Source organism: Coturnix japonica, chromosome 13 (genome assembly GCF_054131305.1).
Source record: "Coturnix japonica strain WE chromosome 13, WE-NBRP24, whole genome shotgun sequence".
In the NCBI taxonomy this organism is placed as follows: Eukaryota; Metazoa; Chordata; class Aves; order Galliformes; family Phasianidae; genus Coturnix; species Coturnix japonica.
Window position 1 is genome coordinate 20,019,407 of NC_140675.1, and position 27,069 is coordinate 20,046,475.

The window sequence follows — 27,069 nt, forward strand, 5'->3', positions numbered from 1 at the left end:
CAGTTAATGATGTTTAATGGGCCACAGCACGAGGGGAAAGCTTTGAGCTCCCACTGCTTTGGGGGGTGTTGTGGTTTTGTACTTGTTGCTGTTGGTAATTCCACATCATGGCTGAGGTGACAGACACTGCACCACGTCCCACTGGTGACATGGGCACTGTGCGCAGCCAAGGCTGCGTGGAGGCGGCCAAGGTGCCACCAGGGACATGGAATGAGTGGGAGGGGACGTGGGGAGGTGAAGCACAGAGGCTCAGGTCAGCAGTTCCAGCAGGCAGGAGGCACTAAGAGCTCAGTGTTTATTGGTTTTGCTCCGATCACGCATGGTTCATACAAGGAACGGGCTGACTCTGCTGTGCACACAGACACACGCTCCTTGGGAAGACTTCCAGGCACCCTGAAGCAAGGCCAGGGTACCCAACTGCCGGTGCCTGGATGGCCATGGGAGGTGTGAGGTTGTTGGCTGTCCCCAGCCTGTGCCAGCACCCAGCTGTGCTGAGCTGTGCTCAGCCATGTATGTGCTGCAGCAGAGGCATCTCTGAGCTCCTCCCTGTGTTCACAGGATCTTTTCATTTCACTGCTACTTCTACAGCGCAGGCTGCTGCGTGTGCTGCCTCTAAAGCTACTTCTGCAAGCAAGTCTAACATGCACTGCCCTCCTGAAGCCGGAGACTTCCATGCTGCTTCCAGCAAAGCGCTTTCAGGGCTGCTGGCCTGTCCCTTGTAGGCTGAGAGATGTCAGGCATTTGCTGCTTGGGTGAGGGGTTATGTGCTCATCCGAGGGGCAAGGTGAAGTATTCAGGCTGGAGTTTGCAGCCCCAGTGAGGACACGCTTCCCACCCTTAGGATTAAATGTTGGGCCTTAGGAAGACTGTGGGTGAGCTGGGGCAGAGCTACAGGAGCTGCAGGCTTTGTGTGTTGTCAGGAGTCTGCCTGGAAGGGTAGCACCACTCACAGGGTGACCCTGGCAGTCATTGTCTGCTTGGAAGCTATTTCCAGCGCCTTTATGCTGCTCATCTGCATCCATTCTAGATGAATCCTAAGGAAATCCTCACTATTTATCCACTTCAGCTTTTTTCCTTCCCCCATTGCTGGCTGGAATGGCTGTCAACTGTGAGATCTGTAGGGGTGTTTTTTCTATTTTTCCTGGCAGACTGAATTACTAAATATCACAGGGACTGAAGCACAAGGATGTTAAGCACTCGCAGCAGATGAGGGAGCGCTGCAAGGCCTTCGGGGCAGCCTTTACATTGCAAAGAAGGGACTGAAAAGCCAGTGGATGGGGTTTAGTGGGTTACAGATCAGCACCCAAAGCATTTCTACCTACTGTTTACTCTTCTTCCCCACTGAGCCTCTGTCATTGTCTCCCAGTGTCACTGGTCACATCCAACTTCTCTGACTTTCAAGTTCTGCCATATGGGAGAGGGCTTTGGAGAGGGAAAACCCTCCAAAGCCCCAACACTCACTGGCTCCTCTCTGAATCTGCAGATATTGAACTGAAGCAGCAGGCAACAGCTTCTGCCTGGCACCCCCTGATGGAGCTACGTGCTGCCAGCCCCCGGTGTCAGTGTGTGTGCAAACCCCATCTCAGTTCAGCCAGAAGGGTCAAGCCAGGCAGCTGCCAGCTATCGATGTCCTCAGGTCCTGGAATAGCTTTGCATTCTGCAAGGTACCCGAAACAGGCACTTATTGCAGTGCCTAAGTCAAAAAGAAACTGGCCAGGCCAAATCATTTGGTGCTTCTTGAGATTCTGCCTTCTGTTTTTAGGCATTGCTTTTTTCTCTTGGTGCAGGGCAATGCCTGCCAGCCCCAGCAGCTGTGCTGGATGCTGCCAGTGAATTCCTGATTAGATCAACACTGCAGCTCTACAAACAAGATGGAGTGTTTATTCTCAAGAAACAACAAACGTACCTGACCTGGCCTCAGCACAGGGCAAGCTCTTTGCCCTATCTAAAGTAGAACTGCAATGTTGAGTATTCCTCTTCCCCTCACCCAGGTATGCCATAAAGATGCCCTGACCCCTCCCTCCCCCACCAAACCCCTTGATTCACTCCAGGTCTCCTCCAGGAAGGCTGCAATGCTGCTAAGTTCTGCAAGCTGCCACCACACGCCATGGAAACCGGAGCTGTTGGTGAACAGAAGGAGAGAGAGTGAGGCTGGACTTAAGTTGGTACCCAGAAACAGAGGAAGCACACAGAGACTGCAGGAGGAGGAGCAGGAGCACGTGCTGGTGGGCCACGTCCTGGTGGGAAGGCAAACCCAGCAAGGCCACTGCTGAGGGTGGGCTCTGCTTCTTCTCAGGGGCAGCTCTGATGGGACCAGGCACTGCTGGTGGGCACTTAAACTGCTCCCCAGGAGCAAACCCCCACTGCAGGGCTAGATTCACTTTGAGGCAGATGAGAGCAATGGCTATAGAGGTAAATTTCTGTTTCTGTTACATTCACATGTAATGACCACAGCAGAGGGGTGTCACAAGCTGTGGCCGCCTAACCCCACAATGGAGCTGTAGGCAATGGGCAGCGAGGGGAGGGACACGTACCAGCAACTGCTCTAAGTGCTGTCGGTCTCAGGCTGGCTGGCTGTTTCACGCCTGCAGGAAAGGAACAGAAAAAAAACATGCAGTTATTGAGGGGAAAACAATTGCATCCTGAAGTGAAAGCAGAAACAAACCAATGGAACCACCCTTGCAGGGAGGATGCTTGCTAGAGCAGAGCAATGGTCCTTAGCCCAGAGATTGCAGGTGAGACCTACTGATATATCTCATGGCCTAAGAATGTGGCAGCTCAGATCGTGGGGAGCAAAGTGAGAACCTGCTGGCAGCATCCCACTGCTTGGCTGGGGTAGTGCTCTGTCCTGACTGCCATACTGGGGTTGGAAAGGGGACAGAGCCAGAACCCCACTGGGTTGCTCTTTGCCTGCTTGGTTGCACAGCTCTTTGTACACTGACAGCTCCAGCCTGGACTCTCATCTTATTTGCATGGGTGTAAAACCCAAATGGCTTCAGTGTCCCAAGCTGGACTTAACACCTGAATGAATAAGACAAGGGCTGAGCTGTGGCAGTGCAGATGAGCAAATCAGCAACCTGAATGAGCAAATCAGAAGCCCTGATAGAAAGAGACGTCCTCTTCCCAGCTCACTGCCTCCTGGAGGTGGGCTCTCTGAATGCCTTTTCTGCAGTGTGCTGGGAGGCACCAAGAGCCTCCTCCACTCTCCCCACCTTCCTCTGAGCTGACGTTGCACTGGTGCAGCTGCCAAGGAAAGCTCTAATTATAAACTGGCAGATACTTGGTGTGCCTAAGGAAGGTTACTTCAGCTGTCAAGATAACCTGATGCTCAGGGGCTCTATGTCAGCTCTAAATTGCCCTGACAGAGGATTTGGGGTGGCTTACTTTGCAGAGCCAAAACAAGGCTAAACTGTATCATTACACATGCATACCATACACACATGCTGCATATGATACAATATATTGCATACAGGTAGTGCACCACAAACTGCACAACGACAGAGTGTGGCTGTGCAAAACCGAGCTCCCCCAAGCTGTGGATGACAGAAGTGTTCTCTGAGTGCGTCTAAGTGTTGAGTAATGAAACAGAGGAGAAAAAAAGAAACCCAAGCAGGTGCTTTTTAGTGGCTGAACAGCACAAGGACACACTCTTCTCTTGTTTGCACAAATCTATTACCCACATTGTTCTGCTACTTTACCCAAAGTGGCCAGGAAGCTGTACAGACAGTGAGAGCACACCTGGGGCTCCCATAGGTGTGATTATTCCCCTTCCCACCACCTGGGTCATGGCAAATTTAGGGCTGAGCCCACTCTCAGTCCATTCAGCTCTGGTCCATCTGCATGGCAGACACTGAGGGATGAGCCTGCGTGCAGTGGCTCTGCCACAGTAATGAAGCCTTTCCTATTTGTACCCAGAGCACAACTCCCAGCATGTCTGCACAGCAACGGAGGACAGCTCAGACAAGGCAGACCAAGCTGCAGTGCCTTGCATGGCCATTGCAGCCCAGCAGGATGCTGGCCAGATGCTGGGTGCCATCAGGGGCTCAGCTGCCACCCAGAGGCATTGCACTGGGAAAGACCCCTCCATTTCCACTGCATTTCCCCAGACAGGACACAGAGTGAGTGATGGGAACCCTTGCTGACATGCCAAGCAATTCAGGTCACTCATGAAAACCTTTCTTCACTGGCCCACATCAAGGAAGGAAATGGTGCCACCTGCCCTTCAGTTCTTCTCCTCCTGTGTGGCCTGGGCTCCTGCCACACATCAAAGGAGGAGAAATATCCCAGGACTATTCTGTGTTCCCCCACATCCCCCATTCTCACAACATCACCTTTCCCTCGCCCACTCCTGCAGCTCCTCTCCTGCAATAGGAGCCACCAACAACACCAGGAGATGCCAGCAGCTCTCCTGTCACCCCAACCCCTCGAGGACACATCTGAGCTTAGCAGAAACAGAGCCCAGGAGAGCAAGAAAACAAAGGAAGGAGGTTGCAAGGAATGCTACAACCAAAACAGGGGTGCGCACGGAGAGCTGTCTTTACCAGTGACCCTCACGGTATCTCCTGGAAGCAGTCGGGTGCTGTCTTCTCCTCGCATAGGGATCTGTGTCTACCGTCTCCTGAACCGCTTGTTCTGGAAGCAGGACAAAGAGAGACACAGCTCTGTTGATAAGCTCCTTGAAGTCTTCAGCAGGCCCTGCAGAGGTTTGTGTGGCAATAGCTGCTGGTGGGGCTAAGGAGGTTAAGAATGGCTGACTCTAGTGCTGCATCCCATGTAAATGCTGTACTGACCCTTATCCTTGGCTGAAAATACCTCTATCCTCTCCAGCTTGATTATGATTTTCCAGTGGGGTGGTACATTTGGAAACCCAGCACATTGACCTCCTGAAATCACAATCACTGCACAGCACAGGGAGATCACATCCCACACCCTCTCCAAGAACCAGGAGGGGTTTCTGCAGCCATGATTTATCTGGCCCCACGCAGGCAGAGCTAGGGACTCATTGGCTTCCAGCACGCTCACTGTCCTTATGTGCGCACAGAGGAATGGTCACCAAATGGCTCCATGGCCACATCACTGGCCTCTCTTCTTCTTCATGCTGGCCAATACATCTGGCTTGATGAGTGCAGCACACCCTCCTCCAGCACCTGAAGCTGCCTTTCCTGCTTTCCTGGGAAGTTCCTCACCTGCTCTGTTTCTCACATCAGTTCAGGCAGGACAGAAAAGCACAAAACAGAATGGCCAGAAATGGGCCCCTTTTTGGAGAGCTGCCATCAGTGCGTTGCTGTTCTGTCTCCTCCTGGCTCACTGGTGAGCTGCAAATCTGTGCCTGTGCTTTGTGTGTCGCACACACATTTCACCACTGTCAGATGGTGCACACACAGTTACTGTGTTAAATGCGTGTGCAGGTGACTTAAGTCTGTATATAAATAAGCTGAGCTTTCCAAACATAAATCTGCAGGGTTTACATGAGGAGGAAGGAAGTGGGTGAAGTGGCTTCACCCGTGTGCGATAAAGCAGAGGAAATTAAAATTATGAGGGCTTCCTTCCCTTTAACACACACAATACTAAATTGCTGGCAAGCTGCTCAAGTCATTCAACACATGGCCCAGCTGGTTGGAGAGCCGGCTTTGCAGTAAGCTTTTGGTGAGGGGCTCCTTGGGATATGAGGATCCATCTCTAGAGATGCTGCAGACCAAAGGTAAGCGTTTGCAAGGATGCTCACAATAGGACTAGTATACCTATTTAAGTATTTAAATGGTTCAACAGGCAACGCTGGTATTCACAAGTGACTGCATCTTTCTAGAACACAAACAGGTGGGATGCCAAGTGCAGGCGTCCAGTGCGAATCACCCACTGTGTTTTCCTACTAACGCTAAAGGGGGAACAACCAAACCCAGGGGGAGGTGAAGGAGGCCAAAGTAGGTTTGGAGGTGAAAAGGTTTCAATATTTTCCTTGTAAGAACAGCATCTGCACTAATAATATATTGGTACTGATAAATGCTTTTCTCTCAGCGACATAAGATTTCTTCTAAAACAAAACATTGATTTAGTTATTTCATGTTGTTAAAAAACAAACAACAAAACATTTTTGTGGATGATAGTAGCAAAACATCTAAAGCTTCCAGAAGCTGCCACCAAAGGCAGCTGTCGACTGCATGTTTTTGAGGGCTGGTTGGGAACCCACAGGTTGTTGAAGGGCTGAGACAAGCACGAACCCCACGCGGCCCATTGTGGGAAGCCCTCCTTCATTTAACCAGATCTGCCCACTGAGGACTCAACTTGTGATCTCACCACTTCCACGGGAAGGAAGGGCCTCTTTGTATGGGGACAAGATAAACTTTGGTTTAGAAATCAGCGACACCCCCTGTGCCTACCAGATACTGCACAGCACTCACAACTGGACTCTGAGCACTAACGAGGAAGGAGCCTGAACAGTTGGCTGGAAGTACAGATGTTCATGCACGAGAGGGCAAAGCCAGGAGTGTTTCACCCCATCACTTCTGGTTGAAATGGCAAAAGCACAATCTCAGAGTTTGGCCCAACTCACCAATCTCTTCCACAATATTCTCAGTGCTTCCAGGAGGAGTGGTTCTCTCCTGTTCAGAAACAAAACAAAACAAACAAAAAAGAATAACAACCTCAGGTGGGTGCCTCCTTCACCTGTCCCTTTGCTCTGAGAGAAGAGCAGGAAGCCCTGGGGCTTTCCCCCATCACTTCAATCAAGACCACGGGCACCACAGGAGCAGAGCTGGAGCCCTTTTGCTCTCAGTTGCCTTCAGCTGCTGCACCCAGCAAAGTGGTCTCCATCCCATCCAGAGTGAGTCCTTCAGTTATGCTGCTGTGCAACCACATCCCGAGCAAAGTCCTTCTCAGATCTTTTTTTCCTTAAAAAAGCAACATTCAGAGACCCAAAAATTGGCACTACATGCTCCAGAGTTTGGGTGAAAGTGCAAAGAACAGCCACTGCTCATCCTTCCAAAAGACACCACTGGCATGGCTGACATGCACATGGATGACAAACTCAGCAGCCACAGCATAGAGAGAAGAAGATGAACTGGGAAAAGAAATGAGGCCAAATGGCATTTGAAGCTTCACAGAACTTGGAAACACAGACACTGATCCCCAGGTGGTGAGCGTTTGGGGCTTTGTAGTTTGGGATAATAAAAGAAACCGTCCCACTGACTTCAAAAGATCAGAACAAAGAATCCCTTCCTTTATCCAGGGAGAAAAGAACACATCTCTAAGTTGCTTTACTCTACACGCAAGTATCATTTTTGGTCCCATCCATGTCAGCCACATGCTGCTGTCACTGTCAGTGCCCTCTGCTGCTGACAGCCCCTCGTTACACTGCAGCCCCACTGCAGCAGCTCAGATTCACCCTTGGGCACAGAGCAGCTGAACACAGAAATCACCTTTTAACCAACCCCAAAATACCTTCTGGGCTCTCGACTGTGCCTTGCATGTTCTGTGCTCATCCTGCTTATGGCAGCTTGGAAATGAATGTGTCTTAAGGAAGAGGGCTGCATAGGAGCAAGGGAGGCACAAACATGCAGGGCTGCAGCCAGCTGCCACGCTTTGCTCTCCCTCAGCAAACAGCACTGAGTGCTGCCAGCAAAACTCTGCTGCAGCTACAAAGCAGGAACAGGGATACAAGTGGCTCCCGAGCTCTCACACGAGTATTTAATGATAAGGATGTGTTAGATTGTTTTCCTAGAGCCTATGGATTACAGCGGATCAGCTGTGAGCCCAGCGCCTGCCTGCTGATGCTGTGAACAGCGGGTTTGCATTTCGGGTCAGCTCACAGGCGGGCGCCCTTTGGGGTCACTCCTCATAGGCTTGTAAAATAAATCTCTGTGCTCCACTCCTGAATCTGCTTCTCTTGTCTCCAAGCACAGCCGTGGCTTACTAAGTTTCCTTGCAGGGAGCTGGTGCGAGGAGTCATGTTCTTTACTCGCATGGCAGGCACAAGCAGCTTGATCAGAACCAGATCTTTAGGCTGAGAAGACTTGCTGGGTGCCCAGACAAGTTGCTGCTGCTGCTCAGGCTTTTCATCGAGCGCTGCCTGCTCTCCAGAGGTCTCTTTCTATTCACTGGCTCATCCTGTAGCAGGCAGGGTCTTCAAACAACCCCTAGAGGCCATCTGAGCAGCCCAGGGAAATTTGGCCCACCCGGGCTACCCCACTGCCCTCCAGCATCCCAAACCTGGTGCCTTCCCAACTCCAATCAGTGCTGAACTGAGGGAAGGAGCGGCTGAACAAAGGAATGGAAAAATACAGGACAAACAGGAAAAGCAAACCCGGCTATCTCCCCCAGGAAGCACTCCAGAAACCTTCCTACTGGCAAAGCTGTGCTGTGACATTAACTTGACCTATCTGGTTTAAAGATGGCCAATGGCTCCTAAAGTTGGTTGGGATATCTGAACGGGTCACGCTGGCAGGGCCCTGCATTCCTGCGGGGGCCTGACTGTAACTCAATGCTGTGCTGGCCGGGCTGCCCATACACCAGCACCCTGCCCACAGCAGCCCTGCACCACCAGGTGGAGGGGCAGGCAGTGGCTGAGGGCAGAGGGGATGCTGGAACTAAGGCTGGTTTGAAACAAGGCAGCTTTCAAGAGCTGTGGGTTTTCCAGCTGCTCCACAAAACGTTGCCCTCTGACACAGCCTCACAGGAACACCAGGATGCCCAGAGAGCAGAGCCTGAACAAGAGCAGCAGGAGGAGCAGAGCACAGGGCCTGACGAGCTGCTGCTGTAGGACTCAGACCTGCTGGCTCCCCTGGGCACAAAGAGTTTATAGGGAAACCACAGCAACTCCTCCTGCCAAGCAATTACACACAGGATTAGCGCTTCCCTCACACTCGATGTGGTGTTATGTGGTTATGGCTGCCCCGGCTCCCAGCAGCTTGTGCTTCCTAAATCCCAAAGGGCGTCTGATGCAGAGCAGACATTATAGAATCAAGCTCAGGCCTGTCAAGGAGCTGCCACCCACAGATGTGCCTTGTGCCAAACACAAGAGGTTTTTTGCTCCATCCTTCCTCAGACTCACTACAAGAGAACAAACGACCACATCTCAACACACCACAGTCAGTTGGGCTAAGGCATATGGCTGGTGGCAAAGCAAAAATGACTTAGAACACCTTAAGAGTGATTTAAACTAACATACAGACTTTCCCATGCCCAGTTGCCCGCATACTGTGTTGGCTGTCAGCCCTCTTTGTTCACTATGGGGAGGCTCAGATTGATCCATCCCAAGAAAGTGGCATCTTTGTCCCGCTGGCAGAAGAAGTCTTTATCCTGTCTAGGAAACGACCTTTGGGCTTATGGTGGTTCCTCGAGGGGCTTTACCCAACCTGGCTCCACATCTTGCTGTAGACCCACGTGCTCCTTTAGAGCCCCCTGCAATGCACCAGCATTTCTCTCAAAGCCCTTCAGCTGTCCCTGACCCGAGGACTGATACACGATCGACTGTAAATCTGTCATTACACATTCTGGTACCGTTGCTCATTCCGGTGATTTGGATAGCTAGCAACCATGCTGGATTCCCTTCTGATGACCAGAAGATTTTAAAACCTGGTTTATCAGAAGTGAGGCAGGCTGGAACAAATGGCGCTGCTGGTTTATCTGTGAGCTCACTTTGTGTGTTTGCCAGGGCTGGAGAAACCCATCCCTTCAGGCTGGGCTGCTGAATGCTTACAGTTTTGCAAGGAAACAGAGCTAGCACACCATCATCCTCAGCTCACTGCCCTGCGTCCTTCAGGTTGAAGAGCCTTGGCCTTATTCTCTTCATCTGGCTTTCCCCCAGATGCACTTGAGATTTAGATTGATGCTTTCTGAACTGACACTGAACTGGACGTTTGTCCAAAGGCACAAAGACCAACACTATCCGAGCACATGATCCCACACACGCCTGCAAAAAAGGCATGGCATGGACAGCCATGCCAGGACTCCAGCAGGTATCAGATGGAGAGGAGGTGTATTTACTGATGTGGGATTAAAGGGGATGCATTCTCTCTGGGACACAACTATGTCCTGACAACCCTGAGTTTAGTGGAAAGGCCCTTTTTCTTTTGCTGGCCCATTGGCCACAGCAATTAGGGAGATATATGGGCCACTTTTGCCCCTCTCATGAAAACATGAGAAAAATCTATGACAGCAATTCGGAAGCAATCCAAAATAACTGGCAAGGAGAATGCTGAGCTAATTAGTGTGAGCGGAGTGCTGCTCCAAATGAGTTGCACTGCCTGCTTCCATCAGGAGCTCAGGCATCCCTACTACACAGTGCTGTGCCACAGAGGGGAAGGAGCATGGAGGACAAACTGACATGCCAGTAGGATAAAGCCATGCTGATATTATTATTGGTATGATAGTAAGACCTTGCTTGCCTGTTTATGGTCATTTTCTGCTGTTGCTGCCACCTTGCCTGCCTGATCTCACCAATACCTCATCCAAACAGCCAGATCTACCAAACATACATTGGTTTTCCATCAAATAATATCCACTCTTTCTAACCTTTCCTTAAATAACTGAATTATTTCCTGATTTGGCCACGTATTCTTTCATCATCTTATCACACATCACACGACTGAAGACGCCCCACCACAAAATGTGATGGTGATACCAAATGATAGCATTTACAATATTTACAATACAATCAGCTTACAGCTAATACCAAGGCTGAAATTTACTTACACAAAGTCCTCAAAACCATCCTTCACAGCCCCTGCCCCCCCCCACCATGGGCTGTGCCCCCCAGCTCAGCTGCCCAGAGCCCATCTGTGGCCATGGGCACCTCCAGGAGTGGGCACCCACAGCTCTGGGCTGCAGTGCCAATGCCTCACCGCCCTCTGGGTAAACAATTTTCTCCTCACATCTCATCTCTTTCAGTTTAAAGCCATCTCCTATGTCCTATAATTATCAGACTATGTAACAAGTTGCTCCCCACTGAGGGTTTTCTAAAACCTGTAGCTGTGTTGAAAGACTTCCAGATTCTGCCTTGTCCTAACAGGAACACATTCACTCCCATTCACAGCACCAGCTTGGCTGGCAATCTATTTTACCAGCAAGTAGGAGGCCCACGCCTCTTTGCCATCTGTTACCATTCATTTTTCATTGCTTCTGAAAACAACCTGAGCCTGACCCCGCTCTGATTTAGCTCGATGAAGCAGGAAGCCCTTGGAATACATTCTTCCTGTACAATCTGCTCTGTCCCACCTTCACCCATCCCACCCTCCTGCACGTTATGGCATTAATTCTGACTCTTCACTCGCTCTGTTTTGGCTGCCATAAATTCTCCATGAGAACAAGGAGTCTCTGGAAATGGTTTTTAGTTCATTTAGTACAGTCACGTGCAAAACCAAATAGAAATTCATGAGAAAACTGGTTCTATCTTACTAGGCAAAGGGCTGGATGAGCGCAATGAAGGGCAGACACCCCTAGATCCTTTTGAACACCTGTTTAAATAACAGGAGAGCTTTCTCCAGTGGATACCAGAAGATGTCTGCACTGAGTGACCAACCACAACTTGATCAGCATCTATTTAATAAGTTTAGTACCTCTAAAGAATCTGCAAGGTCTCCTGCTGGCACCACTTCTGTTATTCTCAACCAGGTCTGCACCTGAATGCCTGCCCAGCCTGCTTGGGTGGTGTTTTCTCTCTCTGTCAAAGCAGGTTTTGTGCCACCTCCGGCAGCACCAGCCGCCTGCTTTCTCAGAACCGGGCAGGAAAGCCAGCAGTAATTCTGGATGTGGCTGCTTAAGGCTGATGTGATGCCTAAAGGAGCTTTTTGCAAGCCATCCTACCTCTGCTAGACAACACTGAGGATTTCATTTTCCAGAGATCCTCACTTGGCAGCTTCCACCAACCTACACTCACATTGAAAGAGAAAAGAAATGCTCGGAAGGAAAAGAATGCTGCTCCTTCCCTGAGCAGGTCCTTCCTTGGCCCAGGAGAGGGGAAAGCCCTCATAAGTCCAACCAGGCCCAGCTCTGGTGTGGCACAGAAATGACACCTCCATCACACCACGCACCTGGGGAACCATGTGCACTCAAATACTGCTCCAGAACCATCCCAGCACACTTTGCATGGCCATAATTAAGAACTCCCTTCCCAACATTAATGCTGTTCCAAGCGACGTCAAAAAGCTTTCCATCGTACTTAAGTAGGAAGATGTTACTCTGCAACGATGTGTTTTCATATGAAAAAGCATTGCTATTTTTGATCTGCCGGGGATCTAATGAAACTAATAGCATTGGCTCGAGTAAATGAAAGGTGCCAGTAAATAAATAACCACTGGAATTACTGCCTCCACTCATGCGTTCTGCACTACAGTCTCACATTTCGTATGTTTGCCTCTCTCCCTCCAAGTGGATGCATTGATTCCTCCAAATAGCTCAGGCAGCTCTTGACGAAGAAGGTCTGATGGACTCTCGGGGAGCTGCCTGACTCCCCAGAAAGGCTGTTTATAGCAGCACCTTCAATGCTATGAGAACAAACCTGTCTCTTGTTTCTTTGGCAGGCTGTGGTTACCCACATCGAGGTCCATCTCTCCTCTAAGGGGACGGCTTCGTCCCGCAGTTCCCACCTGGGCCCAGAACGTGCTCACTGACACAGCGCAGTGTTGGCACTGCAAGATACGTGTCTCAAGAATGAAGACCATAAACAGCTGCTGGCATAAAGTAACACAGCCTTGCATAGCTGCCGTGCAACTCAGTCATCTCAAGGGCACAATCTGATGTATTGCAATGAGGATAACGATAAAAATATAAAGGCATGCATCTTGTTCCATTCCCTAAATTAGTGCCTCGGCCAAGCAAGAGAATTTTGCAGGTTGCCAATAGCAACTCTCATGTTTTCAGAGTACAGTGTGCACCACCTTCATGCAAAGCAGAAAATTACCCAAGTCTCTCTCATGGCTCAATAGCGTGTGATCAGTCTGGGCTAGGTCAGCTGTCAGCAGAGCTCCCGTACCCAGCTGGGCCATATCCTGGCCTGAGCAAAATGGCCGGTGGGAAAGGTGGGAGATGTTCATAGATAAAAATTTGCCTGATCACTTCTGCAGATAAGGAATGAAACCCGTTTCTGTTCACACAGGATGGAATGTTATTTAGGTAGATACACACACATGCATAGGTACTAAATGTGAACGTTAACCTCTTATACTTGCAATGTATATAAAAGTAATGTCACGCACAAACTCCTCTCAATGACTGCTCAGTGTTGCAATAATATGGATATGGAAGTCCTGTTATTCTTCAATATAGTGAGGCTTTCCCCCCACCTCTTCCCCATCCAAATTTATGGGCTGTGCATTTCCACAGGCCCAGCTCCCAGGCAGAAGCTGTAGGTCTGCTGGGGCCTGAAGGTTTGGACTGGCCTCGTACCTGAACCCTTGTGTGGCTTGCCAGATGTGGAGAATAAGCTGCTTCCTTTCCTGAATGCTCCACAGCTTCAGATGTAGCATCGTCACTTTTGTGCTGGTGATGGTGGGACTTCTGGTCATGGTGACCCTCCCTTTTCCTGGCGTCTGTTTCGAAGAAGACGTGGGTTAACCTCTCCAGGTAGTGCTCCAGCTCCTCCTGAGTGTGCTCCAGTTGTTTGCCAACGTTACTGGGAAAGAAGGAAGAGGAAGGTGGAGGGCTTTTGCTTTCCAGCTCTTTCTTGACCTCCTCCACATGCGGGTTACGCTTCATTAGAAAAACCACAATGACAAACAAGATCAGGCACAGATACACAACCCAGACTTCTTCCATCTCGGCGGCTAATGCTTGTCAATGTACTCAGAGGGAAAAAGGCAGATGTGCCAAACGCTGCAGGTGTGTCAGTATCCACGGGAAAGGGCTGCTGCCAGTAATCAAAGCACCGCAATAACGTAATGTCAAAGTTCAGTTTTCTAAAGCAATGTGGCTTGCAGACTTTCCTTCGGTTCCAAGAATGAAAGCAGCGCTGGACAGCAGAAGTAAATTTAAGCAAAGAAAAAAGAACAGTTTTGTCCTTGGAGTAAAATCACTTCAGCAGGAAGACAGAGGATCATCCGTCACACCCCAGATATCTGAAAACAGAAGTATTCCTCCTTGGGTTTGTTAAGACACTGCAGGTACAATGCTTACTACTCGTCAGAAATCTTTTCTCCTTACGTGGGATTTGAGTTCTTCTCTTGCTTGAGGTGGTAAGGTTTTCTTCTTTCTAATTCAAAGAGAATATAAGATAGGATTGGATTTTTCCTCCCCTGTGGAAGATCATTGATTGCTTTATCCTTTGGGGGTCATGAGATGCCACCTCCACAGTGCACACCCAGCACTCCACAAACAACTGTCAGAAGGGGATATCAGTTCCTTGAGTTACAGATTCAGCAGGCCGGGTTTTGTTGGGAGAGGGGCTCCCAGGCCTCGGGAGGTGGTTCCAGCTGCACTCAGTGGGGATCCCTTGGAGAGCCTTTGTAGGCTGCTCTGCAGCGGCTCTGCCCCCCAGCTGCTCAATGCAGAGGACAGGCAGCCCAGGGACCAATAAATGCATTTCCACTGACTGAGCCTGAGAGGGGATTGGAAGAACTTACCAACCAAAGCTAACAGCCAAAAGGGAAACGGACAAAAAGCTGCCAGGACTGGGCCAGCCTGTGAGGTGGGAGGGCAGCCATCAGCCATCAGCACCGCTCTCCCCTCAGAGTCAGGGTCTGCATGGAATGGGATTGCGTTTCCTAACCTTTGCTAGGGGATCCTTTTACAGATGGGGCTGCCAAGCCTAAAAGGAGCAGAGATTGCAGCCATCCCGCTGCTGCCACTGTGTGTTAATGCACTCGGTCTCATTCTTCTGCCACTGAAACAACTCCAAAATTCCTCACTTCATTCCCAGAACCGAGGTCCCTGACCCTAACAACAGTAACCCAGGTCAAGCATGGCAGTAAAGAAGTCCTGCAAAAGGAAGATGTGTAGGCTTTGCAAGTCATTATATGAAAACCTCTGAAAAACCACAGCAGTCTCACACCTATGAAAATAGCTTTTTTTCCCCTCTTTCCTCGCAGATAACATGGCTGGTTGTCACACTGAACACTCATCTCACTGGTATCACTGTTCTAATAGTGAATACGGGCATAAAAGAGCCCAAAGCAAGAATGTGTGAGAATGCTTCCTAGAATGCTCCTGCAGCCTCGCACAGCACAGGAAGGCACCACACCTCACCAGCTCTCCTCTGGAAAAAGAGAAGGAAAAAAAGCCACAACTATTTCCTGGGCATATTCTGCATAGCCAGCGAGGTAAGGAAAGAACTGGAGTCCTGAGGTCATATACAACACACTGCTGACCTTAGAAAATGGCATGAAAACATTGTAAGTTTGAGAAAAATGCAGCTTTCGTATGCTTAATCCTGGAAGTAAAATGAACACCGGTTGTTCCAGCATCAAAATGCCTGCAGTGCTTCCCAGCAAACCACGAGGATCAGCTGAACTACTGGCTTCCAGATCTGTCTCCTCTCCATATTCCTACTCACTGCACACGCTACTCATGTTCCGTTTCTCGTTCTGCCTTGACAGTCCCAATTTAACATATTTTAAACAAAAAAAATACCCTGGCAGATGCAAAAGGCCTCTTAGTAATAAAATCCGTTTCTGTTTGTAGGCAGCACGAGGTTTGGGGCTTTTTTTCCAAGTCTTTCTCTGTAAATGTTTCCCACCAACTCTCAGCTGCTCTCAGCACACACTGGAATCTGCCAACCCTTCCATTTCTTGCTCCTCATACAGGATGACTGACTGGACTATAAAAAGGAAGGAAAGCACTGCACTGCAGGGCCATCCAATACCCTGTTTCCTTTTAAAGGACTTCTGTTCCTCCAGCTTTTTTAGGCTGAGTGGGGAAAAACTTCTGCATGAACACAGGAGATGGGCTGACAGGCTGACACAGACCAGAGACAGAGGAGAGAAACATTCAGCTGATCAGAAAGCAAAGATTTAATACAAATCAAATGCAAGAGAACCTTTGGGCTCTCGCCGTTCAGCACCACCCGAAGTTTAGCATACAGCTGAGTTACCCTCTGAGTCGCTGCTGGTTGTAACTGAGCTATTTCAAAGTGAGCTGATTTCAGGAACATAAATCTTTTCCTGACTGGAAACAATTGCTCTAACATCCCTAGGCTGGAATGCATCAGCATTTGCTGTTCTCTTCTAAATCAGCGCCTGCCAATTAAACGGAGCAAGGATGATTCTCACTCATTTTCCTCCCAGATTCTGAACTTTTTTACTCTATTACACACATTGCCCTGTGCTTCCTTGACACCATAAGCTGCATTTGCACAGCTGTCAGGTGGAATGGATACACTCAGACAGCCAGTGTGCTTACACTGCCTCCCCTCTTGTCCCTTTGCAGAAGCTGGGTCTTCTTTACAGAGCGTTCCTTTTCATGCATGTTTTAGCAAGTCCTCACTTGCTAAAAAAGCCTGCTCTATTTAAAGGCAATAGGAGAGTGGGAGAAGCTCCCAGTATAAAAGACATTCTTAAGTTAATAAAAGAAAACAGGGCCTTCCAGACTCCATGCTGCAAAGTGACATTCTACAGCGTGAGGACTACTGTAGTAGATTGAGTCTTGGGCTCACATGCCAGGTTGACAGACCTGTTTTGCACCTCCGAAGGCACTCAGAAGGCAAATCCTTTCCTTAGGAGAAAAACAGAGATTCCTCAATAACATTTTCCATTGCAAAGCATTCTTCTTAAGTTTATAGGAGCTCTGGAAGAGTCTGTACCATGGTTTCAATCTAAAAGGCTGTCCTAGAAGAAATTAAAGCGAAACTCTTCTTGAGAAACTGTGAATCTGACTGTGCCTGTGTCAGGTGTGCTGGGTGACTCCGGAGGGGATCCTGCTGATCCTTGGCTTTTCCTGCACGCTCCGGAGCGCTTCCTGATGACCTGGCATTTCTTGTTCTGCACTTCCATGATCTTGGCAGATTTTGCATCTTAAAGAGGGGAGAAAATAGCAAGAAAGGATTTTAGGCACCTCACACAGCAAGCTCCCACACTGCAGAGCTGTGAGTAGGCCAGGAGCAAAGTCCCTTCCTCTTTAATTTCCCCCTGCATGCAAAGTTTTCTTACCTGATAGCATGAGCTTCAGCTGTTTGCACAGCTCCTCCTCCATCTTCTTCCTGTAGTCTCCAAATATGGTTCTCATGATCTGACGTTTCTTTACCAGTGGAGCCTTGTCACTGCGCAGCGTCTTGATTGCACGGAGAGCCTCCTCGACTGAAGCAGTACAAAGCAGAAACACCCCAGTTTATGATTACCTGAACCCTCCAGCAAGGGAGATATCACTTATCAGAAATACTCACCCTGCTTGGGAGTGGATTTCTGTGTCTTCAGGCCAATTTCCAGTTGCTCCACACACCAATCCACCTCTTTCTGCAGCTGGTCATCTGACTGCTATGAAACAAAGTGAGCATGAGTGAATAAACCACCCCAAAATTAGAGCAGCAATTGCTACACAGGAGAAAATCCATCTGTAAAAGGATAAAGGACTATCCAGAATTTCAGGCTCTGGAGATTCCAGGCTTCAATACAACTTCCCTATTGCCTGTATTTTCACTGCGTAAACTTAAAACACTGGACAAATGTTTAGCTGCAATTCACTGTCTCTGTTTAATGGATTTAATAGCTGCCTGTCAGTCAGATCACACAGTGGAAAGCTGGTCAGGAACATAAGACAGAAGCTGTCAATTCAACCTATGGATGAGAGGAATCATTAACAAAATGCTACCCAAAAACCTGCCCAGAATCCAAGGGGGAGCAATGGGCAAAATCAGAAGATGAGCTCTGGTGTCTCAGCCCAGTGTTTGCTCAACCAGAAATGCATGAAGATGAAGGAGACAAAGCCTACAAAGATGGAAGGAGATGGGTCCTAACAAACAAAACCGGCCAGTGGGAAGGAAAGCAAAAGAGCTGCATCCTACAGCTAAAGCACAAAAGCTCTCATGCTCCCTTTTCCTTTTCCTTACAGCAGTCTCCTTTCCAATGAATGGGATGGGATTTGCATCACCTGCATTACATGAGTAACTCATCATACCTGGTAAACGTGCAAGTCAAGAGCTCACTAACATTAACTGCCCATCTGTGCACTGACATTGTTCCTTTTTCCCTGAAGGATTTAAATTATGGGGCCCCACCGATACTTCAATACCTGAGAGCTCTCATCCTGCTGGGCTGCATCTTTACTCTGGCATCCATTCGCTTCCACCTTTGCCTTCCCCTTGATCTCAGTTTCCTCCGTGCTCTTTTTACTGACAGATGCATTTTGTTTCTTCTTTTTCTTCTTCTTTTGTGCAGCTCCATCTGACGCTGGTTTCTCTGTCGCTGTGTTACCTCCAGGGGCACTTTCTGGTTTGGAGATGTTCAATGTATCACGGCTTCCATCCTCTATGGATGCACAACTTGCAGTTTGAGCCGATTCTGGCTTCTCCAAGGCTGGAACCTGCACCACACCGAACTCAGCACGCTCCATGTTGGCTGGAACTAACGGGCCCAAAGGACGGTGTTCTTTAGGGATATCGAAGGGAATAAGGCCGGGAAGTGGCTGCAGGTGGTGGAAGAGGCCGCGCACCTGGGGCTGGGGCCTGGATCCGCCTCCAGCTGCGGCTCACGGCACCGTCCTGTTGGGGAATGGCCGGGACGAGCCTCACAACGCGAGTGAACGGGAACCGAGCACGTTCCCCCGGCAGGACGGTGCGGCCTGCGCCGCTCCCACCGCCTGAGCCCGGTCAGCAAACCACGCCGCACCGCTGTCCGCCGCCTAAAGGCGCCCCCGCTCCGCCCTGCGCCTCCGTTCCGCCCTCACGTCGGTTCCGCCCGCACCCTCAGCCCGGTTCCCCCCCGTCTCCCGTCCTGCTTTGATTCCCTTTTATTTTTTCAAACACTTTTTATTCACGTTGCTTTTTTCCCCCCACCAACAGCCCAGAGGCGCAGCGCAGCAGCGCGGCCCCGGGTGCCGCTCCCGCATCGCCCCGTCCACGGGGCTGCAGGTGTGATGTACGACGGCGATCCCAAATGACATCCAGATAACGAAGACAATAACGAGCACAGGAGTAACGAGCCACCAGCAACGGCACTGAAAGGCCGGAACGTGTCTGCAGCTCCCCATGAGCCATAGGGCTCCCCCCAGCCATGAGCTGCCCATCAGAAACAAGTGTCCTCTGCAGCCCAAGGGCTGCACCCACGGCTGGAGGAGGCAGCGGCTGCCCTGAGCCTGCAGAGCCCAGGCAGGCAGCACCCAGAGCCGAGAGGAACATTGATTGCTGGGGGACGATGGCAAATGTCTGCAGACATCACGCCCTGTGAGCTCAACACCCGTGCAGAGAAAAAGGCACAAAGGAGCAGCAATGCCTCGTTTCCCTGGGGTTGATCTCTGCCCTGAGGATTCAGCCCACACTGATTCACAGCCCCAAAATGGCACCGAGTCAGTGAGCTGTACCAGCCTCAATCCAGAGAACACAAGAGGGAGAGTCGGTCAGTCAGAACGTGGTCCTCAGCTTCCACAACAGAATCTTTGTAATGGGAAGACCTGCGAGCTGAACTGGTGGCTGCTGACGTCCTGCCAGCTGCAGCTGCCCAGGAGCAAGACAGCGCAGAGAGGGATGGACATGGCTTGAGTCTGCCTTAGGCACAGGCAGGTCGTGTGCTGCATCACAGTGCAAAGGCTGGGACAGCTTCACACTGCTGTGAGATGGACACGTAAGCACCTCTGTCTGGGGACTCCACACAGGACAGCTGCGCAGTCTTTCAGGTCTCTCCAGAGACTGAAAATCCTTCCTGACACAGATCTGCCTGCTCTCCCCACTCCACCAACTGAGCACCAACAGAGTCATTGCGGGCATGGCTGTAACTGGAAGCAGTAGTTGCGCTGGAAAACACAATTCTTTGGTATGAGGCTCCTTCAGGGGAGTTGCAGGAAGGAAAGGAAAACAAAACAAGAAAAGAGAAGTGGGGTGGTTACCAAAGCTGCTAATCACAGTGCCAGGATGCCGAGGAAGGCACGAGGAGCCCAGTGTCACATGCCTAAGGCTTCCCGTCTCCAGACTTCCTCTCCTGCAATGTACGTGGCTTGTACATGCAGACTATCATCCAGCATCAGGAAATCTGCACCAGATAGGAGAGAAAAGAAACAGCCATCAGAGGAACAGAGGAAGAGCAACTGGGGCAGCTAAAGCTGACTCAGAGGAGCTGGGCTCTATGGCTGCCTCCACACAGAGGAGTTTCTCCCCACTCCAGAAACAGGGCAGGACTGCAGTGTAGAACCATCCTTGCTCCGCTCATCTGAGACGTGAGAGCTTCTCCAAAAGGCTCATGAAATACCACCAGCACCACAGGAAAAAAAATCACCAGAGCAAAAAGTCCAAAGCAGATCCTGGGCAGAGCGAGGATCCCCAGAGCTCCCACTGAAGCAGCAGATGCAACCTGCATTTGCAGCAGGCCCTGCTTTGCCCCAGCATGCAGAATCTCTCCCTCCCACCATCCCCATAACAGTACCTGCATCAGAATCATAATTCAGGGTCCCCTTCCTGTCTTCAATCCCCAAGAGCTGGGCAGGATGCAGAGATGCTGCCTCCAGTGCAGTCTCTACTGAGCACCCTTAGACAGAAGAGGAAGAGGCGCTAGTGCAGCAAACAGCCCCATCAGCAGAGCAGCCCCAGTCCCTGGCTAAGGCAATTAGTAGCACTGCAGGGACCTTTTTGACAACCAAACCCATGCCCAGGGCCCCAGTGTCTTTGTCAGCACTGCCTATGTCCTGCCCTGGTACAGCAGAGCACTAACACAGATCTGACTGCTACTGCCCTGAACACTACAAGGGCAGGAGGAGCTGGGAGACCCAGTCACAGCTGGCTGGAGCTTGGGAGGGGAAACATCTCTAAGGGAGACAGTAGGAAAAGGAGAACCTACTTAAGGTATGGGGAGGGGAAAGTCGTTCACCTTTAGGTATGAGAAAAGAGCAGAACAGTTCAACCCTAATTAGTGCTGCAGGTTAAAATGAAGCATCCCTCCTAAAGGTGTTTGTCTCCAAGGCCAGTATCACTGATGTCAACCCTCCTCCTCATATCGTGGACAAGAGGGGACACCTCTGGCTGGGCAGACACAGCTGGCAAGAACAAGACTTGTTCTCAGGGAGGAACAGCTCATGGGCAATGCTCACCCACCTGTGGCTTCCAGGAAGTGTCGCACACACGTGTCCATGGTTGCCACACTACCGCTCAGGGTCTTTGTGCCTGGGAGAGAACAGGACAGCAGTGAGCAGAACCCCAAAGGGGCAGAAATCCTGGGTCACGGGAGGAGCAAGTTGAAGGGCTCTCAGCCACTGCTGAGAAGTAACAAAGAGGCAGGAGTGTTTGTGCTGGCATTGAAGGGAGACACATTCAGATGCAGCACAAACGCTGCTTCACGCTGACAAGCACTGCAGGGTGTGCTGAGCTCTGCAGGAACAAGCACGAGTGGTAGCACCTTGTCCAGCTCTTTTGCAAGAGGCACTTACCTGCAATGTAGGTGTTCAGCCCATCGATCTCCACCACCTGCTGGCCCAGTGTATGCCGACCCGATGCCAGCCCCATGCCAGCAATAGCATCCGTCACCAGCACCATGCCTGAGGAATGCAAGGGAACAGGCTGCAGCAGCTTTGCAACTAACCCCACTGCAGCTCTGAGCACTGTGCCATGCCAACCCTCCCTGAGAGGTCCCAAGACATCTCCAGCCACATCCAGCTGAGGTGACAGGCTGTGGAATAGGACTTCTTTCAGACATCAAGATTGCATGCCATGGGAGCCATGGGAGATGAGCATTTGTGATGCTGGTGACACCACGCTGGTGCAGTATGACCTACCTTTGGGGTGGGCTCGATGGGCGATGCGCAGGGCAGCAGGGTTGGTGTGGATGCCATCTGAGATCATGCCGTAGAAGACCCTCCGCCCAGCAGGAATCTTATCACTTGTCAGAAGCCCCACGATCCCGGGGTCACGATGGTGGAACTACCCAAAGTGGGAGAGGAAAAGATGATGGGTGTCACACCAGGACTTGCAGACTGAGACCCTTCCTGCTGTCATCGCTATCAAACAGTGCCTGGCAGCTGGGCACCTCATCCATTATCAATGTAACCAGGCAACCCCTCCAATTTCAAGAGGCTGCTACAGCTCTGACTCTAAGTCAGGCAGTACAAACATGAAGACAGAGGTTGTGTGCTGAAATCCCACTGCAAGGCCTGGTACAAAACAAGTTGACGATGCCAATAAGCATTTGTGGGGAGCAAGAGAGAAAGCACTGAAAGGAATAACTGAAAGAAATGCCTGCACAGGACAAACAGCCTTGGCAACTCACCGGCAACATGGCATTGAAGAGGTGAGTGATGAAGGTAGCACCGTGCTGCACAGCCTCCTCAGCCTGGGAGAGATTAGCCACCGAGTGACCTGCAACAGAGACCACTGCATCATTCTCCTGCCCACCTCCGCATTTATTTTCCCAGAGTCACACAAGTCACAACAGCTGCCCGGTTCCCAGAGGCGTTGGGGAGAGCTGCCTTCTGGCTGGGCTATAAGTCCCAGGACGTGCCTTTCTGCTGCCCTCAGCCATTTCAAGGCTTTATAAGAGAGGTGTCAAAGGAGCAGGGAGACAGCGGGCACGTTTCCAAGACATGCTATGTTGATAAAACACGATCCAGAAAGAAAACATTGTTTTCCCTAACAGGGACAGCAGATCTTTTGCATTTCTTTGATTGCCTTTATGTGACTGTGAGAAAAGAGACCTCTGCTGCACAAATAGCCTGCTGAATTTGGGTTCAGTTTCACCTGAAGAAAGGGCAGAGGTTCAACTGCTCTTGCAGTTGCTCCATTGAATAATGGAGTTATCAAGACTTAACAGCAACCTTTGGAAAACAACATCACCTGTAAGGCCTAAAGCAGCTGAACTTCAGAGTTTGAACCTTTCCCAGCAGTCAGCCTGGAATTACATCCTTATTAAACTGAATGTTTGAAAAAAACAGGAGGAAAGAAGGAAAGAAAATGATGACTGCTGGTCTTTCCTGTGTTTTCCCAGCACCAGCGGGAACTACCTCGTGCAAAGCTACAGGAGCCCTTCCACCAACCTGCTGTTTGCAGGCAGGGTGACAGATTCACAGCATCAACTGAGACCAGGAAAGTGGTGACTAGAGGAAATCCCACCCAGCCCAACCACAGAGACACCATTAAAGATATCACAGCCCTGAGCCATGCTGCATGTGACACAGACAGACTGAGCTGCCTCCCCAGCCCTTACCGAGTGAGACACAGATGCCTCGCTTGGTGAGTTCCCGGATCACCTCATTGCTCCTCTTGATCTCTGGGGCCAGGGTGACAATCCGGACACAGTCCAGGGACCCATAGGTGGCAACCAAATCCTGGAAGGCATTTTCCTCGAAGGTGCGGATGCAGTGCTCCGGGTGCGCCCCCTTTTTCTCCTTGCTGATGAATGGCCCTTCCAGGTGAGCCCCTGCTCAAAGGGGAACAGAGTCATCTTTCTTCCTCTCCCAACCAAGGAACAAGAAACCCGCCATGTCCATCCTGCTCCAGCTACACTCTTGCCATTCTCCCACAGTAAAGAAGAGTTCAGGTAACTCAGAGCTCAGTACAGCAGCACCGGCCAGCCCCACAGCCATCATTCCTTCAAGCCCCATAGGGCTGACGGTAGAGCGCACAGCAAAAGCTGTGGGCAGGTTCAGGGAGACAGCAGGTCTGTGCCCACCAATGTATCCCTGCCACCACGAGAGCTTCAGCTCCCAACCATGCTGCTCCTAAAGCAGCTTCTTTTCCTTAAGAAGGAGAAGGATGATCACCAGGCACCACGCAGAACGGTGGCAAAATCACTTACCCAGGACACCAGCTCCGTGAGCTCCACCATTTCTTACATCGATCTGGGGAAGAATCTATAGAAAGAGGTTTGTCAGACACCTCACATACACAGCACTGCCAAAGCAACTCAAACCTTGGGCTCACACAGAGCTGCTGCACCACCAGGACAACAAGCCAAGCAGCTCACAAAGGAAAAGCAAACTGCAACCCCACTGTGCAAGGCAGCTACCTGCTGGCCTGGGAAACACTGCTGCCTCAGTGCTCTAAAGCTTAAGGGCAAGAAACATGGGGCTGTTCAGCTCCTTTTGTCCACAACTCATCCGCTATGGGAGATGTCTCATTGTCTGAAGATGAGGCTGCAGAACCAGCCTCGGCCTCTTGCACCAGCATCAGCCTTCAGCTCTTTATCACCCTAAGGATAAGGGGCAGAGAGTCGCTCACCTGGTGGTACACGGATGGAGGGGACGTCACCAGGGTGGGACAGAAGGAGGTCACTCCATGGGAGAGGATCTTCTGACTGACCAGGTCGATCCCTGATCTGAAATCATCTGTAGGCAGGGAGAAATCCACCCCAAAGCCTCCTGTGCCACGGACAAAGCAAAGGTGAAGCTGCAGACTGCGAAACAGCCCCATGTCCAGCCAGGGCTGCACCTGATGATTCCCAACCCCAAAACCCTGCACAAGCACTTGGGGTGAGCAGAACAATCCAACACGGCACAACCTGGAAGCACAAAGGCTCCAGCAGCACCTCCAGCCCGTATCCCCGACGTTCTGTGATTGCAAACCCAACCGACACCATCCATCCCCCCGGCACAGGGGAAGGGGCCGCGGTTTGCAGCTCACTGACCGTTGATCTGCACGTCGATGAATCCCGGGGCGATGATGCAGCCGTGACAGTCCAGCCGCTCGTCGGCGGAGCCCTTCTCGTCGAAGAAGAGTTTCTCGGGGTTGAGGATCGTCCCGTCCCGCACCCACAGATCGTCCCTGCGGGGATCCCACGCTCACACCCCGCCCCCCGGCCCCACTCGGTCCCATTGGGCCGCACTCGGTCCCTCTCGGTCCCACTCGGTCCCACTCACCGCTGCAGGCGGCGGCCCCGCAGGATGCGGCAGTTGGTGAATTGTACGATGGGAGAATCCGACACCGATTTGTTGGACGGCATCGCCGGGCCCGGGGAGCGGAACTGCAGCGGGGCGGACACGGCACGGCACGGCACGGCACGGCACGGCACGGCACGGCACGGCACGGCACGGCACCGCGGGGTGGAGGCCGGGCCCAGCTCGGGCTCCTCCCGGCCCCAGAACCACGCGCGGACCAAAGGCCGCAGCCGGGAGCAGCGACCGGAACCGCCGGTAAAGGGCAGCGGGATGCGGAGAAACGCCGCGCCGCTCACGTGACCTCCACCTCACGTGACAGGCCCCGGGGCGCCGCCATGTTGGGGAGGTGGCGGCGCGGTGCCGCCATGTTGGGGAGGTCGCTGTTCCGCACGCTGCAGCCCCCCGGTCCGGTACCGCCGGGTCCGTGTGTAACCACCGGCAGCACTGAGCCCACAGCGACACGGCACGGCAGTGATACACACATCGTGTTGTGTCAGAGTTCAAAGGGCTGCAGGTCGGACGGAGGCTCCTAATGGCCTTTGGATTTGTGAATAAATAACTGTGTGTTGAACGTCCTTGTGACCTGCCCGCAGTGCTGCAGCCATTGCCCTGCAGTGCAGTGCTGCAGCCATTGCCCTGCAGTGCAGTGCTGCAGCCATCGCAGTGCAGTGCAGCGCTGCAGCCATCGCAGTGCAGTGCAGCGCTGCAGCCATTGCCCTGCAGTGCAGTGCTGCACCCATTGCAGTGCAATGCAGTGCTGCAGCCATCGCAGTGCAGTGCAGTGCTGCACCCATCGCAGTGCAGTGCAGTGCTGCACCCATCGCAGTGCAGTGCAGTGCTGCACCCATCGCAGTGCAGTGCAGTGCTGCAGCCGGTGCAGTGCAGTGCAGTGCTGCACCCATTGCAGTGCAGTGCAGTGCTGCAGCCATCGCAGTGCAGTGCAGTGCTGCAGCCATTGCCCTGCAGTGCAGTGCTGCAGCCATTGCAGTGCAGTGCAGTGCTGCAGCCATTGCAGTGCAGTGCAGTGCTGCAGCCATTGCAGTGCAGTGCAGCGCTGCAGCCATTGCCCTGCAGCCATCGGGCAGCTCTGCAGCAGCACAGAACACAAAGCGCATCGTGTGCTGTAACTGCAGCCCTGGGCTGTGCTCACCAACCACCTTCTATGTGTGCATCACTGCGGGCAGATCTGCCCAGCATCATGTTAAAGTGCTTGGTTCTAATCACAGCAGCATCCCCACCAAACCCTGTGTTCATTCCTCCATGTCTGCTTTGCTCCGTGTTGCTGCAGCAGTGTCTGACCAACACTCTTGTGTCTATGCAGTTCATTACCTCCCAAGGACCCTGTGTGAGCAGGCTGCTGATGGGAGCTGCTCTGATGAATCACGCTGAGAAAAGAAAAATGCAGTGAGATGCAATGGTCTGTGAATGGAACATCCCCTTCTGGCCAGGAAGTTAATGTAGAGATCAGCATTTAATACTGTACTTATTCCATATGTCAGTGCTTGTCTGTGCAACAAAGCTGCCTTTTAGTGCCAGCAGGATTCCAGTGGATTCCAATGGAGGATGATGTTGGTTTATCCCGAGATAAACACACAGCCTGGTTTGGGAACGTGAGGTTAGGAATGGCTCAAGGTGGATTTTAGGCAGGTAGTTGAGTTATCCACCCTCAGGGCACCCAGCAGCACGGCACTGAGAATGGATTGTGGCTTTAATATGGCTGAAGAGACCCCAAAACCAGAAGTGAATCCTAAAAATGTATCTCAGGCCTGTTTATTCAGGCCAATTACTTTCTAAGGGGAGAAGCGCCCTTCCAAGCAGCTGAATTCAGATGTCAAAAGGCACAGAGAGCACCCAAATGGCCACAGCCAAACAGGGCATTTCCACATGCACGTACATGCTGACAGGCCTGTGATGGCACTTTTCCTTGGCAGTGGAAGAATCATCCAGGTATTTATATGTGGTAATGTCCACTGTAAAGGATCTTCCAATGGGGTCCGCCCTGCCTACAGCTTCACCAACCTTCTGGCTACAAAGGGATGCAAAACACCTACGATGGAAGCCAGAAGTGAAACACTGAATGCTAACACTGGAAGCTGGCCCTGACCTCCCCCCGTACTGCGGGATGAACAGACAGAACAGCCT

At 51.3% G+C, this 27,069-nt stretch overlaps 3 protein-coding genes and 1 long non-coding RNA gene across 11 annotated transcripts; 1 reads left to right on the forward strand and 3 right to left on the reverse strand.

Moving 5' to 3' along the window:
- Positions 1-261: 261 nt before the first annotated feature.
- On the reverse strand, positions 262-15,033 carry LOC107320921 (uncharacterized). 4 transcript variants are annotated; one of them, XM_085514866.1, is made up of 5 exons: positions 13,381-15,033; positions 6,551-6,599; positions 4,542-4,632; positions 2,535-2,585; positions 262-2,120 (listed from the first exon to the last, which is right to left on the reverse strand). In XM_085514866.1, the coding sequence occupies exons 1-4, from the start codon at positions 13,747-13,749 to the stop codon at positions 2,546-2,548; spliced, it is 549 nt and encodes a 182-aa protein (XP_085370992.1). In that variant the 5' UTR covers positions 13,750-15,033; the 3' UTR covers positions 262-2,120; positions 2,535-2,545. The 4 variants fall into 4 exon arrangements, 3 of the variants coding, with proteins under 3 accessions (XP_085370992.1, XP_015732740.1, XP_085370993.1); XM_015877254.3 differs by lacking the exon at positions 4,542-4,632; XR_014934125.1 differs by lacking the exon at positions 6,551-6,599 and having other exon boundaries at positions 1,862-2,120.
- Positions 15,034-15,113: 80 nt separating this feature from the next.
- LOC146758716 (uncharacterized) lies at positions 15,114-15,615 on the forward strand. The gene is made up of 2 exons (XR_014934126.1): positions 15,114-15,248; positions 15,390-15,615. It is a non-coding gene; the product is annotated as an uncharacterized LOC146758716 (long non-coding RNA).
- A 299-nt stretch (positions 15,616-15,914) lies between these two features.
- On the reverse strand, positions 15,915-18,767 carry C13H8orf33 (chromosome 13 C8orf33 homolog). 2 transcript variants are annotated; one of them, XM_015877252.3, is made up of 4 exons: positions 18,151-18,767; positions 17,306-17,393; positions 17,073-17,219; positions 15,915-16,936 (listed from the first exon to the last, which is right to left on the reverse strand). In XM_015877252.3, the coding sequence occupies exons 1-4, from the start codon at positions 18,469-18,471 to the stop codon at positions 16,752-16,754; spliced, it is 741 nt and encodes a 246-aa protein (XP_015732738.2). In that variant the 5' UTR covers positions 18,472-18,767; the 3' UTR covers positions 15,915-16,751. The 2 variants fall into 2 exon arrangements, with proteins under 2 accessions (XP_015732738.2, XP_085370990.1); XM_085514864.1 differs by having other exon boundaries at positions 17,306-17,396.
- Positions 18,768-18,865: 98 nt separating this feature from the next.
- AMDHD2 (amidohydrolase domain containing 2) lies at positions 18,866-25,235 on the reverse strand. Of its 4 annotated transcripts, XR_001558414.3 has the most exons (12): positions 24,910-25,235; positions 24,678-24,814; positions 24,272-24,411; positions 23,850-23,904; positions 23,259-23,471; positions 22,326-22,414; positions 21,835-21,979; positions 21,490-21,597; positions 21,158-21,226; positions 20,493-20,594; positions 19,960-20,102; positions 18,866-19,866 (listed from the first exon to the last, which is right to left on the reverse strand). XR_001558414.3 is itself a non-coding variant. In XM_015877251.3 (11 exons), the coding sequence occupies exons 1-11, from the start codon at positions 24,990-24,992 to the stop codon at positions 20,014-20,016; spliced, it is 1,230 nt and encodes a 409-aa protein (XP_015732737.2). In that variant the 5' UTR covers positions 24,993-25,235; the 3' UTR covers positions 18,866-20,013. The 4 variants fall into 4 exon arrangements, 3 of the variants coding, with proteins under 3 accessions (XP_015732737.2, XP_015732736.2, XP_085370988.1); XM_015877251.3 differs by having other exon boundaries at positions 18,866-20,102; XM_015877250.3 differs by lacking the exon at positions 19,960-20,102 and having other exon boundaries at positions 18,866-19,897; positions 24,910-25,216.
- Between the last annotated feature and the right edge of the window lie 1,834 nt (positions 25,236-27,069).

Coding starts and splice junctions, on each gene's coding strand:
- C13H8orf33 (XM_085514864.1), bottom strand. CDS start 18,471: ATGGAGCGTGCTGAGTTCGGTGTGGTGCAGGTTCCAGCCTTGGAGAAG. Junction 17,397..18,150: donor AGCAGGATGAGAGCTCTCAG/GTATTGAAGTAT, acceptor TTTGTTTCATAG/CAGTCAGATGACCAGCTGCA. Junction 17,220..17,305: donor GAAATCCACTCCCAAGCAGG/GTGAGTATTTCT, acceptor GTACTGCTTCAG/TCGAGGAGGCTCTCCGTGCA.
- LOC107320921 (XM_015877254.3), bottom strand. CDS start 13,749: ATGGAAGAAGTCTGGGTTGTGTATCTGTGCCTGATCTTGTTTGTCATT. Junction 6,600..13,380: donor CAAGCCACACAAGGGTTCAG/GTACGAGGCCAG, acceptor GTTTCTGAACAG/GAGAGAACCACTCCTCCTGG. Junction 2,121..2,534: donor AGCACTTAGAGCAGTTGCTG/GTACGTGTCCCT, acceptor GTTCACCAACAG/CTCCGGTTTCCATGGCGTGT.
- AMDHD2 (XM_015877250.3), bottom strand. CDS start 24,992: ATGCCGTCCAACAAATCGGTGTCGGATTCTCCCATCGTACAATTCACC. Junction 24,815..24,909: donor CGGGGCCGCCGCCTGCAGCG/GTGAGTGGGACC, acceptor GGATCCCCGCAG/GGACGATCTGTGGGTGCGGG. Junction 23,905..24,271: donor CTCCATCCGTGTACCACCAG/GTGAGCGACTCT, acceptor CTCTTTCTATAG/ATTCTTCCCCAGATCGATGT.